At 36.7% G+C, this 14,853-nt stretch overlaps 1 protein-coding gene across 1 annotated transcript in view; it reads left to right on the top strand.

Moving 5' to 3' along the window:
• Positions 1-446: 446 nt before the first annotated feature.
• Hpf1 (Histone PARylation factor 1) overlaps positions 447-14,853 on the top strand; it is a 45,167-nt gene continuing 30,760 nt past the window's right edge. Inside the window, exons 1-2 of the mRNA XM_081737677.1 lie at positions 447-640; positions 9,027-9,321. Coding sequence (XP_081593803.1) covers positions 485-640; positions 9,027-9,321 — 451 coding nt within the window. The 5' untranslated portion in view covers positions 447-484. The remainder of the gene's footprint in view (positions 641-9,026; positions 9,322-14,853) is intronic.

Below are 14,853 nucleotides of genomic sequence, written 5' to 3'. Positions count from 1 at the left end.
ACTACACTGAAGCCCCTAAAGTTAATCTGTGCAGAGAAATGCAAGTTAACACCCCAAAAAAGATTGTTTAATGAGCATAAAGTTAATTTACTGAAAAAGAAGTATATAGGTAATGAATTTATGTATGGATCCGCACAATAAATCTGCACTTTTAACACATCCTAAAGTGAATTGAGGGAGGGATGGAAGTCCACGGCCCAAAAGCGGTAGTTGAAGATACAGCGTCGATTTACTTGCAGAAATTTTATTATGTACTACAGCTAATTTCATAAAAATAGAAAGAGTTATTTTATTAAATACAAGTCAGCTTCAGGTGCAAGGATTCTGTGGAATTCATGAAAATGTTTCTGTCGCTTTTTCTTTCTCAGCTCCACATCTTCGTGCGATTTATCCATCTGCGATCCGACAGTATACAAAACGATGAATCGAATGACACTCGATTCATTGTGCGCGATTTTTGTCCCCTTTTCATTTACGGAGAAAAATGGCGGGCAAAGGAAAAACTGATGAAATTTCGACAAATAAACCAACATCCTACGCTGATGATCCACGTACTCCTTGCAAATATGGAGCAAATTGTTACCAAAAAAATGAAGCACACCATAAGAGGTTCAAACATCCACTGAAAAGGACGTCCGAGGTATGTAATTTTTCTTCTAATGTTTGTTTATATTCAGTTAATGCAAGAAATTGCCAACGTTTAATAAGAACCAATCTTCTTTGTGGGTATGAAACAGTGTTATAGGCATGTCTTTTTCAGCAGAGGGTTATAGTTAAGGAGCCGTACTTCCCATTTAGGGAAGGACGAGAAACGCCATACTTTCAGGAATTATTCATTGAATATCTACCTACTTAAAAAGTTGGTAATATACCCAATTTTGATTAGTGGAGTTTTGCACTAAATAGTGTACTTTTCGCAATACAGATGTTATAAAATTATATTTTCGTGTGATTATAAGCATTGTAAGATGACTTTTCGTATTGAATATATTTTATTTGTTCACATCTTACGTAGGTTACGCCATAACCTAACCTTTAGAGAATAATTCCGAAGCGCAATTCCTCTATCTGTTCTTTCTCTTTAACAACAATTTGAAATCCGGAAAATTGAGAGGCTTTATTTCACACATTTCCAAACATTATTCCACAGATTTGTTGGCTTAAAATGTGGAATTTAGGTTTACAATAGGTTAAGGTAGGGTTTGTTAGGTTGGTCACTGCTGTAATCAGGGTTAGCAAGAACCATGGTTTTTATTGAAAAAAACGTTTTTTTTTTTGTTTAAATAATTTTCTCCATGTATTTATATCACTTACGGAAAAAAATAAGTTTGTTTCACCTTGGTGTTATTATGCAACAACCGGGTTATGCTAGAAGGGATCACATAAGCTTAAAGCGGAATTCAAACCGCTTCTCCGCTTACATCCGAGAGAAAATTGTCCTCCATTTAAACTCGAAACCGGGACTGATTGGCCACAAATGCGATTCTTCTGCCGACTCACTCCAAGAGTCATTTCAGAAGGGCATAAAGTTGCACAAGTGAAACCATTCTACAGAATTAGATATGGACAATTTCAAAATACTGCAGAGTACAGAACTAATAATTTAGTCCAAGTTAAAGAAATACGACGACTTAATTTGCATATCAGTAAGAAAAGTAAATAAAGATGCGAATTTTTTGAGTCCACTTTAGCTCTGACCCATTTATACATAGACAGATATCGAGGATACTTCTGATTTCAATAAATGCCTCTCGCGGGGTTTGTATGAACTCCTTCCCCCAAAAAATGTAAGGCACTTCGATGTATTTTATCAATAGTAAACATTATAAAAACTAAACAATATTTAGAATTTTTCTTTGATTGCAATTGCATAACAATAATAACAAACTGTAAAAAGATCACAAAAGAAACATTAATAAACTTATAAAAAAATGCTTTTTTAGTTTAATCTTTTTGAGGAGTGAATGGGGAATTTAGGTCTGAATATAATACGAATAATACACGGGAGTGAAACGTGCTAACCTACAAATGTGTGTTCATAAAGATTTACGAACACTTACACTTTTACGAACATTTTTCGTTTTTTGGTTTAAAGCATTTTTTTTTTTTAAGCTGGTTTAAACCACTTTGGTTCAAACCAGCCAAACCTGGCTGTAATTGTGTAAAATTTCGATTTCTTTAAATATGATTATCGTAGGTATGGTAGGTTGTTTCTAGACCTTACCTATGAAACATCCTAAGGTAACTACCATAATCTGACCTATGTTATATAATGGTATTGTGCTCCATATGTTGGAATCTTGTACTTTTGTGGAACCTTACAAAAATACAAACATAGTAATAGTTTACATCGTTTATTAGTTTAAATATTTTGGCATTAGTGCTGTATCGCCGGAGCACACTAAAAGCGAAGAAAAAAAAAAAAAGAATATTATCTAGTTTTTCTTCCGAAATACTAGGTTGTGACCCTGGCTTACTTAGTAATGATTACTCTTTGAAGTACAGTGGCATAGAAACGTGTATAAAATACGAAGCAACTTCCCGAGTCTGGACAGGAGCGCAGCAGGTGAGCCTAAGCAGTATTAAAAGGTTGCGGCTATGGGGAGGTGGCGCGTCAGCGGCGGTAGGTATACGAAAAACAAGTTTAGTGGAAAAACACTTTATATGTTATAAACAGCATTTCTTATGTTTTACACAGCTTTGGGGAAAGTGTTAAATGCCACTCAAAAAAGTACCGAAATGTTTTAAATTGCATAGGTTATTTTTGTATAACTTGATGGAACTCAAACACGAACGGGAACAATCTTGTCATTTACGCACCATTTACACACTGCCTTTCCCATAAATCATAACAAATGTACCCCTACGTCAAATAGTCCCTTCCGCCTCCGTATATAGTACTGCTTATATCAAAAGCAACTAACAACAAGCATTTTCTTAACTTCCAACTATTCTCCTCACTTGACTTCACTCACACTTCCTCACAAACCAAAATAAATTCACCAATCCATCTGGTAAATTTTCTAAAATTGGTCCGGCGGTACAGCAGTTAAACCAATATTTCTTTCCGTACGTGGTTATTACATTTCTTTCCCGAGGCTGTAGTTCGTTTATTGGTATTCTGAGGCAGATTGTTATGATAGTTGTGTGACGTTGGTGTATTACGTTGTTATTTGAAATATTTGTGCTGGACGACATGGCAATATGCCAGTTAGCATAAATTAAGTTCAAGGAAGCCACCGGAAGTAATTGTTGAAAATTTACGGTTCTTTTACGATTTCCCCATAAATTCAGTGTCCGGACATGTGCCGTGAAACCTATAGTGCTAAAGAAAGGAATCGACCTTTGGTAGGTGGGTATTAAAATGGATGAATGCGTCTGTAGGGAACAGGCTCGTCAGTGATGGGCATGCACGTAAACGAGGATAGTCGAGATACTGTGTTCGTCATGTTACTAGATGCCTTACTTTGTGCCCAGTTTTATCAATACGCATCGCAGTTTAGATTAAGTTAGTGCTTTTAATTTGCGTTTTTAAGTATCTTAATATGGGTTTTCGCAGTGAGCTGAGTACCAATAGGATTTTTAATAGTTTCATATTAGTAACGCTACACTTGTAAAATATAATGCGACTTCTGTACACTTCAAATATAGTACACCGGCGGATTATATGTAATTCGGGCCTTTCTCATTGCACTTATTTCAACTATCTTATAGCAATTGTAATGGTTTTACACTAGTAACCCCATACTTCTAAACATAACCTACAGTTTTACAGGGTGCGGAAGTGACTCGAGAGATTTTAGAAACGTTATTACCAGAAAATGATGAAATTTATTTGGTTAACAAGTGGGAATGCAAACTAGACATGGCAGCATTTAGTTATTTGTGAGTTTAAGTCACCAAACAGAAAACAATGTAGTACAGAATAATGAAAAATAATGTTCCACCGAAAACAACTGCCCAACAATGACATCTTGCAGAGACCATTCCGCTGTACTCTCTTGCTAAGGCCACTCATTACTGTTTGCAACATGTGTAAGGGAATTCCCGGGACATTTTCGTGAATGCGACGTATTTGTTGTGAAATTGACATACAGACACAAGAAAAGTCGATCTTTGAAAAAAAATCATCATTGTGATAATTTTTTGTGGTGAATTACCTTTTTTATTATTATTATTTTGTGCAGCAGTTTTCTGTTCGGTGATTTAAATTTACAAATAAATAAATGTATTCATGTCTAGTTTGTATTCAAATTTGTTACACCCAGATAAATTCCATCATTACCTCGTCTTTCTAATCTCAGTTATAGGTTGGTGGGCAGCATGGAAATTTTAAAATTTTTCTGTCCTTTGGGAGAGCTGTTTTATACTTTGATAAGGTCTCTTCTTCATAACTGCATCTAGATTTTATATCCTTGGTCTTCCTCTTCCTGGTTTTCCTTCTTCCTTTCCCTCTGTCAACACGGTGATCCAATCGGAGTGCCTAATAAAATGGCCAAGCACGCTGTTTCTTCTTTTTCCTATTATTATCATGACTGTTTTCCTTCATTAGCTTCCTTTACTAAGTCTTCATTCCTTTTCCTTTCAGTCCATGATATGCGCAGGGTCAGTCCATTTCAAATCATCCAGCTAAAATATCAAATGAAACCCATAGTCTCAGAATGGCATGAAGATTTTTCTGTTTACTCTACTTGCCATCCTTATTGATCACACCAAATTTTAATTTGATATCTTATATACTTTTTTAGTTAAATTTTTTTTTTTAGTTGGTAAAATATACGTTTTTGTTGTTGCCGAGGGTTAAAGAGATTACGACATTGATATACTAAAAAGATCATAACTTTGTTAATTCTCATCATATCACAATGATTTTTTCACTAAAATGATCACAATAAGATACAGAATAAGGTAAAAATACATTCAGTTATTGTACTTGAATTGTAGTAAATATTAGCCCAAACCTGGATATTACGATTTTTTTAAAGAAAAAACATAAAATTTTAAAATACAATAAAAACTTAAAGGCACTACATAAACCAAAGTATTTTATATGTATTTATAAGCCTAAAGGCATGAGCTAATGTGTTCTGAAAGAAAAACTGTGGGTTTTTAACTGCAAATATTTTTAAACCATTTATCTTTAGAGTACGGCCAGGTATTTCAAGAAAATCGTAGACCTTCACGTTGGCAGCCCTGGCGTTGTCCCTAATTGTCACAGGGACATGAACCATATCTCGTTACAAAGCTTATGGAACACAGATTCCAACAAGGTAACTTCTGTGCGCCCTTGTTTCCAACCCACAGAAGAACAAGAAGAAAAATTGCTTTTTTCAAAAAAAATATTTTGTCGGACTGTGGCAACACTGTTCATTGTCATACGCAGGAAAAAAAATTATCGCATACACACCAGACATTGGGTGGAATCATATAAAAAATAAAGGGCCTAGGTGCAATGGCTTGCAAGATAAAAATTCGAAACCTCGTATATACTATGGTCAACCTGTATATATTTTACGAAGGAACTGTGGTCTACCCTCAGGTTGGCAACCCTGGCGACTTCCCTAATTGTTACAGAGACGCGAATGATACCTCGTTCCAAAGCTTACGGAACACTGGTTCCAATGAGGTAACTTTTGTGCCCCCCTCCCCCTGGTTCCCAACCCACAAAAGAAGATGAAAATCATCTTTGACTTTTGTGGGACTTTGGCAACACTGTTCTTTGTCATAAAAGAAAAATCACTTTCTCCTACGAATTCGGCATGAGGCACAGTCTAGGTTCATTAGGAGCCGAGCAACAGAGGTTTGAAGTACTGGCGCTAAGAGAAAGGGATGAACCAGGCATCTTCTAAGGGTTAAACTAGTGCACATTTTACTTTCTGAAAAACTCATTGAATGATTTACATGTAAGGCGTAATGAAATTATGACATTTTAATCAAGCTGAAGATGTTAAATTATTTAAGCTGCAGTAAATTTATCAATGTTCTAAAACTAATACAACTGCGCATAAGCTTTTACAGTAAACTTTAAAATCAAATAACCAAAATATAATTTTATTATTTTTACTCATAAGCGATAACTGTCTTAGTTTTTAATAAATTAAAAATATATATTTAATGTATTTAGAAAGTAAGATTGTTTCACAAAGTATTTCAAAAATCAAAACAGTTCGTTGGAATCTTATATCAGTTTAGGTAGCAATTTCGTTCGGTATCTTGAGAAGTGCGAATCCTACAGCCCTCAGGTTCATGAAAAAGAGTTGAGTTGAGTTGATTTCAGTTTAGGGTCCCTTTCAGCAGCGAGGCTATATGAGACGTGGACCTACTGATTAACGTGGAATCCGAACCACATGAGTTCATGAAAAAGACTTTGGATTAAAAGCTACATGATGTATTTTTGCCACCAACCATGGGAAGTCTCCTTGTGATGGTATAGGTGGCACTGTCAAGCGCATCGTGACAAAAGCAAGTCTCCAGCGTAGTCCTCGTAATGCTATTGATAATTCCGATTTTTTTTTTTTTTAATTTTTGCAAGGAAAATATAGAAAATATAAAAGTTCACAATGATTAGAAAAGAAACCTTGATAGAGGCACGAAAAAACTTAGAAGGGCGTTTCACTCAAGCCAGGACAGTACCTGGAACACGTAGTCTTCATCACTTTGAGCCCAAATCTCAAGACTCCACTGGAACAAAACGAGTAAATTTAGATGACAACTTTTGCACAATATTCAACTTTTCTGGAGAAAATTATTCGGTGAAAATTTGTGGGTGTGCACAATTACATTGCATGCCTTTATGATGACCGATGGTATTTTGGATTAGTTTTGTCAAAACATGAAGATGAAGGAGACGTTAAAATTAAATTTATGCATACCCATGGGCCCCCAAACGAAGATGTTTGCTGGATTCCTATGAGTAAGATAATTTCATGTGTAACCCCCCCTCCCAGTCACAAAAGCATCCGAAAGAATGTATTATTTTTCCGAAAAGGAAATAGGTTCAATCAATCTTCAGTGCAACAAGGTGTTGAAACAAATGCAAGCCCAGAAATAAAATGTTGCTAGTGTTTTATTTAAACATTTTCTGTAATTCCACTTCAGGACCTCTATGGTGTAAATAGTAAATGAACTACTTCAGGACTTTAAGATGATTTGGTAAATTCTTTTTTCGTTCACTGATTATATTCAATCTGTTGTATGTGATGAATATGTATAATTTATTAAACTCATAGTGAATAGCTATTTTCTTCTTTTGTGGGTTGGGAACCAGGGGGAGGGGGGCACAAAAGTTACCTCATTGGAACCAGTGTTTCGTAAGCTTTGCAACGAGGTATCATTCGCGTCTCTGTAACAATTAGGGAAGTCGCCAGGGCTGCCAACCTGAGGGTAGACCACAGTTCCTTCGTAAAATATATACAGGTTGACCATAGTATATAAGAGATTTCGAATTTTTATCTCGCAAGCCATTGCACCTAGGCCCTTTATTTTTTATGATTCCACCCAATGTCTGATGTGTATGCGAGAATTTTTTTCCTGCGTATGACAATGAACAGTGTTGCCACAGTCCGACAAAATATTTTTTTCGAAAAAAGCAATTTTTCTTCTTGTTCTTCTGTGGGTTGGAAACAAGGGCGCACAGAAGTTACCTTGTTGGAATCTGTGTTCCATAAGCTTTGTAACGAGATATGGTTCATGTCCCTGTGACAATTAGGGACAACGCCAGGGCTGCCAACGTGAAGGTCTACGATTTTCTTGAAATACCTGGCCGTACTCTAAAGATAAATGGTTTAAAAATATTTGCAGTTAAAAACCCACAGTTTTTCTTTCAGAACACATTAGCTCATGCCTTTAGGCTTATAAATACATATAAAATACTTTGGTTTATGTAGTGCCTTTAAGTTTTTACTGTATTTTAAAATTTTAGTTTTTTTCTTTTAAAAAATCGTAATATCCAGTTTGGGCTAATATTTACTACAATTCAAGTACAAGTAACTGAATGTATTTTTACCTTATTCTGTATCTTATTGTGATCATTTTAGTGAAAAAATCATTGTGATATGATGAGAATTAACAAAGTTATGATCTTTTTAGTATATCAATGTCGTAATCTCTTTAACCCTCGGCAACAACAAAAACGTATATTTTACCAACTAAAAAAAAAAATTTAACTAAAAAAGTATATAAGATATCAAATTAAAATTTGGTGTGATCAATAAGGATGGCAAGTAGAGTAAACAAAAAAAATCCTCATGCCATTCTTAGACTATGGGGTTTCATGACCTGGATGAATTGACATGGACTGACCCCGCAGTATTCTGCACCAATACCACATTGGAAATGCTTCCAGCTTGGATGTTTCAGCTTTTCTCAACGTCCATGTCTCTGATCCGTAAAGCGCCCCCTTCATACCAGAGTCTTAATAAATCATTTAGAAACGTCCGACGACACATTTCTTGATGTTAGCAGTCCTCTTTTCCTATTGGATGTTTGTTTAGCCTGCGCTAATAACGTTTTTAAAATCGCCCGATTCACTGCCGCATCCTGTATTACTATATGAATTAGCCGCCTGCAGAATTTTGTTCTTTGGAAATGTGTTTTTATAGCCTATGCAGTGTCGAATTTTCGCTGTGCATGTAGCGTCATATTGTATTTTTAAATTTAAATGCCCTAGTTAAAGTTTTTGAATTGTCTTAATGGTTGTAGTTCTTCCTTCTGATCTTTGTATAATCGTAAAAATGAAATGAAATGAAATCTTTTAAGTTTTACGTCCCGCGGTTATGCCAGCTAATCTAAAAGAAGAGACGGTGAATATGAGAAATGAATGAAATGGTGGAAGGAAACGGGAGAATCCCGAAAAACCCACGCACACGGTGTTTGTTCATTAGAAAGTTCACTTGGCACGATTAGGATCGAACCAAGAACTTCATGCACCAGACGCTCTACCACTGAACCACCGCGGCCCTTTGAATAAACATATTCGAAACTTAAATTATGTCCTATAACATTAAAATTTTATGGCTTTTTTTCAGGGACGAGATGACAATAAAAACAGTAAAAGAGTGAAAAGAGAAAAGGAGGAAGTGAAAGACGAGTCGCCTGTAGAGAATGAAAAGAAGCAGCCAGTCCCAGCGAAAGAGACCAAAGCAGAAGCGAAGAAGGAGGAAGAAGAACGAAGTACAGAAAGCGAGGACTACGACTACGAACTACCACCGTCGCCCGAAAATGTACGAGAGTCCATCAAACAAAAGTTTCTGGTCGAGATGCCCGAGGATTTCTATAGTTTCTGGAAGCTCTGCCAGTCCCTGAACAAAAATAATCCGACAGGTATGGCTTAGAAGACAGAAAGAAAACCTTTTTCTAATTTGTATAGTATAACGGATTTTTTCACTTACTGATGTTCCTCAATGAAGTTTTCTTCCTAGATTTAGTGTTACACTTAAACTTTGCGAGTGATTAGGACTTAATAACCGCCTCTATGGCCTATGGAACCCGGAGGGTCAATACCGTGTTCACCAGGGTTGGCAAAAACCATGTTTTTTATTGAAAAAACCAAAAAACCAGGGTTTTTAAAATTTAAACCCGGTTGTTTTGGTATAACCAGTTTTTTTTTGTTGTTGTTGTTTGTTTGTTTAAATAGTTTACTCTATGTATTTATATTAGATATGGACAGAAATTAGTTTGTTTCGCCTTTGTGTTATTATGCAACAACAAGGTTATGCTGGAAGGGGTCACATAAGCTTAAAGTGGAATCCAAACTGGTCCTCGGCTTCATCCAAGAAATATTGTCCATTTCGACACGAAACTGGGACTAATTGGTCACAAATGCGACTGCCGACTCATTCACGAAGGACTCCTAATAAAAATACGTTGTACTGATCTTTACATAGGCCTAGTTGTTAATGTAATTGTCAAGAGTCATTTTTGAAGGACAAAGAGATAAACAGTTACACAAGTAAAAGCATAATACAATTATATATAAATCGGTAAACTCCTGCCTTGCCATTGGGAAAATCCTGTTATTACTTTAAATGTATTTGTATATAAAATTTTAAGGTCAACGTATCATAATCACTACGCTAAAACTGAGGTATTAAATTACAAATTTGGTATGTAGATATCATTCAATAAAATTAAAACAAAGTCAAATCCAAGCTGATGTTGGAAGCTGCGTAGGCAGTTGATAAATTTTGCCAATTTCTATCAACATATTTAAGCAACCTTGACTTCTTTATAAAACAACAGGCATTCAGACAAGTAGAAATATATAATTTGGTTTCGTTTCGTATGTTTAGGCTTAACATCCTTATGAAATACCAAGGTTATCACGGAGAAGACTTTCGCTTAAAGGGACACCTCGAATCGCTACTTTGTTTACACTTGTAAGATTGGTTGTGGTTCGACCGAGAATTGAACACGGGACCCCTTGATTAAAAGGTGAAAAGTACATAAACGTAATGCAGATGGTTTCATATGTGGAGACGTCACCATGAAGTTCACACAATTTAAAGCATTTTTCGTTCTTTTTTTGTTTGGTTTAAATTTTTTTTTTTTAAGAAACAGGTGGTTTAAACCAGCCAACCCTGGTTCACAAAAGCTCTCCACTGACTTCTGTCCTTATCCAACTGCATCCAGTTTTTACTTTGTATACCCATTTCTGCGAGATCAATATTAATATTGTCCTCCCATCCGCAACTAGGTCTTCCTAATGGACATTTTCCGATTGGGTTTGACAGCGTTCCTACATTCTTCCATTCTGGCTACATGACCTATCCATCTGAGACTTCTCGACTTGGTGACTCTTAATGTTTGGTAAACGGTAAAAATTATGTAGCTTCTCATTATGAAGTTTCCGCCACTCCCCATTGCCTTTCGCTTGGGACCGAATATTTGTGTCAGGATTTTATTCTCAAATACTTTCAGTCTGCGTTCTTCCCTTAAAGTAAGCGACCATGTTTCACAAGCATACAGGACGACAGGCATGATTATCGTTGTATATATTGTAAGCTTCAAATTCCTCGCCAGAATTCGCGACGACAAAAGATATTAAACTGATTCTGGTTAGGACTACGAATCGAATTAAGTAGAATCCGTTTGTTGAAAATAATAAAATCTGACTATACATAAAATATACGTTAGAAAAGGGATAGTACCAGTATGAGGTAGTGCACTAATCTCCTCATATACATATTCTTGTGTATAATTAATAGGAGTAACGTACAGTCATGTCCAAAATGATTGTCGGATATCTATAAATATGTTTGCTGTAGGAATATAATTTGATAACGATTTCGCCCTGTATTTCTTACAATGATAGGATGTGTATAATCGGCAAACATATGTGTGTTGTAAGTTTCATGTCAAAAGAGCGATAAGTAAGAACAATATAACGAAGAAAATCCTTTCTTGTCCATTTAGCAACATTTTCTTTTTACTTATTCTAATTTTCGTATTTATAATTCTTTTCCTATGAAATTTATCACAAATTAACATTTCCTGATTATACACATAGTAACAGTATTAAAACTATTCTGCAAAATCATTATCAAATTATATTTCCACAACAATACAGTTATAGATATGCGAGAATCATTTTGGACATGAGTGTATACATATATTATGACCTGTTGTCCCGCGTAGCGTAGTCGCTAACGCTCTCGCCTTCGGTGCGAACGGTCCCGGGTTCGATTCCCGGTGGTGGCACAGTCGGAAAGGTGTAAGAATGCTTTCTCAGGCCAGCCACTTTGAATGAGGTTTTCCTGGGTTTTCCTCATTCATACCATGCAAATGTCGTTGTGGTACCTAACTTCTAGGTCCCAGACCGCTTCCTTCCTTCCCTTTCCCCGGATAGTGTGCTCGCCGAGGGACGTCATCTCTCAAAACGTGACGGGCTAAATGGCCTTAGATGCCGAGAGCCCAGAAATCTAATATCCTAACCTTAATCCTTTATTAGGACCTGTAAGTGATCATCAGTACTGATAAATATTTCTCCTGATAGTTCTTAAATTACCATTGTTAATACAAAAATTATGAGAATTATATTGTGAAAAAGGGTTTAAGCCATAGATTATCCCCGGACAGGGTTCGTACTTGTTAGTGAAAATAGTGCAGGTCAAGGAAGCTCAGGGAAATCTTATAAAATATATTTTTTCTAACGTTAATTGTACATCAATTTTTAGCTTAAGGATCGCAGTATGGGACGTTGCTCAGATTTTTATGGGAGGTAAGTGAAATATACGTATGAGCAATTGATTTTTATTTGTCTTTATAGGATAAGTATTCTCATAAATATTCACCGTTACTTATTCCTTATTTATATACCAACGTCATCCGGCATCTATCATGAAAGTCAGGGAATATCCTGCCAAAAGTCAGCGAGAAGTCAGGGAGATAAATTTCTCCAGACAACTAGGAACCCTGCCGAAATGTGCTGTAAATAAAGGGAGAACAAGTAGATGTGTCATGTGTGCACCACATGAAGGAATTATGGTTTGTATGGAGTGATATTTTTTCAGTTTAGACTCGAACCGAAAGTAGTAGTAGATTTCTACCACTTCTGGTTTTAGTAGAGAGATCAGAGTGTAGATGAAATATATTCGTAGGACGCTCAATTGATTTTAGAAAAATAGCTTCTCGCTGTTAATTACCGTTTTTACTCTATAGCGTTCAACGTTAAAACTGGAAGTAGTTAATCCCCCCCCCCCCTCTTCGAATTTGAATAGAGAATTAAGAGAGGGTGTTAAGCCATTCTCCCGACGCTGTTTCACAATGCGTACGTACGAAAACTTAGCATGGAAAAGGGCCATTACGTAATCCTCTCAATACCGGTTGCTTTTCGGCATCATTTGATAACACTCACGCACCTACAAGGTCAGACACAACAGTGCTCCCACGAACAAACCCACAGTTCCAGCATGATACGCCAGGCGGCAGCACCGAATCGAAAATGATCGGATGTACAGCGAACAACCTTCTGTATATAAAACAGACATTAAAGGTCAGGCATCATCTTATAGACCAATATCTTTTGTTTCTGTAATTTTTTAGCTGCGAAAAAAAATCAAGGACAGTCTACTTAAATTCACGTCACTTTACATTCACACTTCTCAGCACGGCTTTCTACCGAAAAGTTCAAGTCTCACAAACTTAAGTATTCTTTTTTCCTTGGGGGGGGGGGGGGGGCTCAGTGGTAGAGCGTTCACCTTTGGTGCTTGGGGTCCTTGGTTCGATCCCAGCTCGCGCCGTGTAGACTATGGTGGGCAAACCGTGCTCGTGGGTTTTCTCGGGGTTCACCCGTTTCCTCCCACTTTCTTCATTTCACTCATCTCTCATCATCACCCTCTCCTTTAGCGTAACCGGCATAACGTGGGACGTAAAACTTAAAGATTTTTCATTTTTCTTTTTTCCTGTGCAGCTAAGTGAAATAATAATAATACTCAATTAGATGTTACCTATTTTGATTTCTCCAAAGCCTTTGATTCTGTTAGTCAATTTTGTCTCCTCCACAAGCTTTCCAATAGGTTTAATGGTCATGGTAAATTTCTCTCTCTAATCACCAGCTATTTGAAGGGCCGTAAACAGAAAGTTGTTCTCTTAGGGACTACTTCTAACCCCAACTTGTGACTTCTGTTGTTCCTTAGCAGAGTGTACTTGGGCTCCTGTTATTTGTTTTGTAACTGAAAGACCTCTACTCGCATTTATCAGCGAATCCTAGTGGCCTTTTACTTTTTTCTGATGATTGTATGTTATAGAGAGAAATATCGTGTTTCCATAACACGATAGCCCTGCAGAAAGACATAAATACCTTATAGGGTGGTGTGAAATATGGCAATTGAAACTTAACTGTATGAAATATGACAGTATTACCATTACTCTGAAAAAGTCTTCTGTTTCCTCCGAATACCGTATCAATGGTTCCCCTATAACACACACTGCTAGTCATAATGATCTTACTGTCATCTTTGACCGAAACTCACGTTGTCTGACCACATCTCCTCAATAGTTAAGAAGTGAATGCGTATGTTGGGGCTTCTTTACCGATTTTCTGAACTACGCACTGTGCCGTCATTTATCAACATTCTATAAAACACTAATAGCGCCCAAGATCGAATACTGCTCTCCCATATGGTCCATGGCTGCATGTACACATCTCTCTAAACTTGATTCCATTCTCAGTTTCTTTATTGCTATAGGGGGCGCGGTGACTCAGTGATAGAGCGTTCACCTGCGGTGCTTGGGGTCCCTGGTTCGATCTCAGCTCGCGCCATGTGGACTTTGTGGTGGACAAACACCGTGCTCGTGGATTTTCTCGGGGTTCTCCCGTTTCTTCCCACTTTCTTCATTCCTCCATTTCATTTATTTCTCATAATCACCGTCTCCTTTAGCCTAACCAGCATAACCGTGGGACGTAAAAGTCAAAGATTTCATTTCATTTTTCTTTATTGTTATACTACGCTTTCGTGTTTACGCACTTCGAATATTATCTGAGGAGAAAATCTTACGATATCTTAATATCCAGACCCCCGGGAGTACACAGAAATATCTCTGACCTGAAATTTCTTCCAAAGATAGTTAATAGGAACTTAAGATTGGGAACCCTGCTTCAAGAGCTATCCTTACGTGTCCCTTCCCGCAAAACCCAGAATATCCATCTATTCTATCTTCCCTGCCCCAGGTTGACAATTATACAGAGGTCTCTTTTTTTACAGAGTACAGAACTATTGTAATCATCTAACAACTGATGTAGATGTTTTTTCGAGCTACCTGATGTTTGACAGAGTAATTAAACACGTGGTACATTTGTTATGTTAATAATGTTCCTTTTGCACTCTTTATTGACAGTGCTGTTTTAACATTTCC

The sequence above is a fragment of the Thermobia domestica genome, chromosome 14 (genome assembly GCF_964235325.1).
Source record: "Thermobia domestica chromosome 14, izTheDome1.hap1.1, whole genome shotgun sequence".
In the NCBI taxonomy this organism is placed as follows: Eukaryota; Metazoa; Arthropoda; class Insecta; order Zygentoma; family Lepismatidae; genus Thermobia; species Thermobia domestica.
This window is presented reverse-complemented; position numbering and strand designations above follow the sequence as displayed.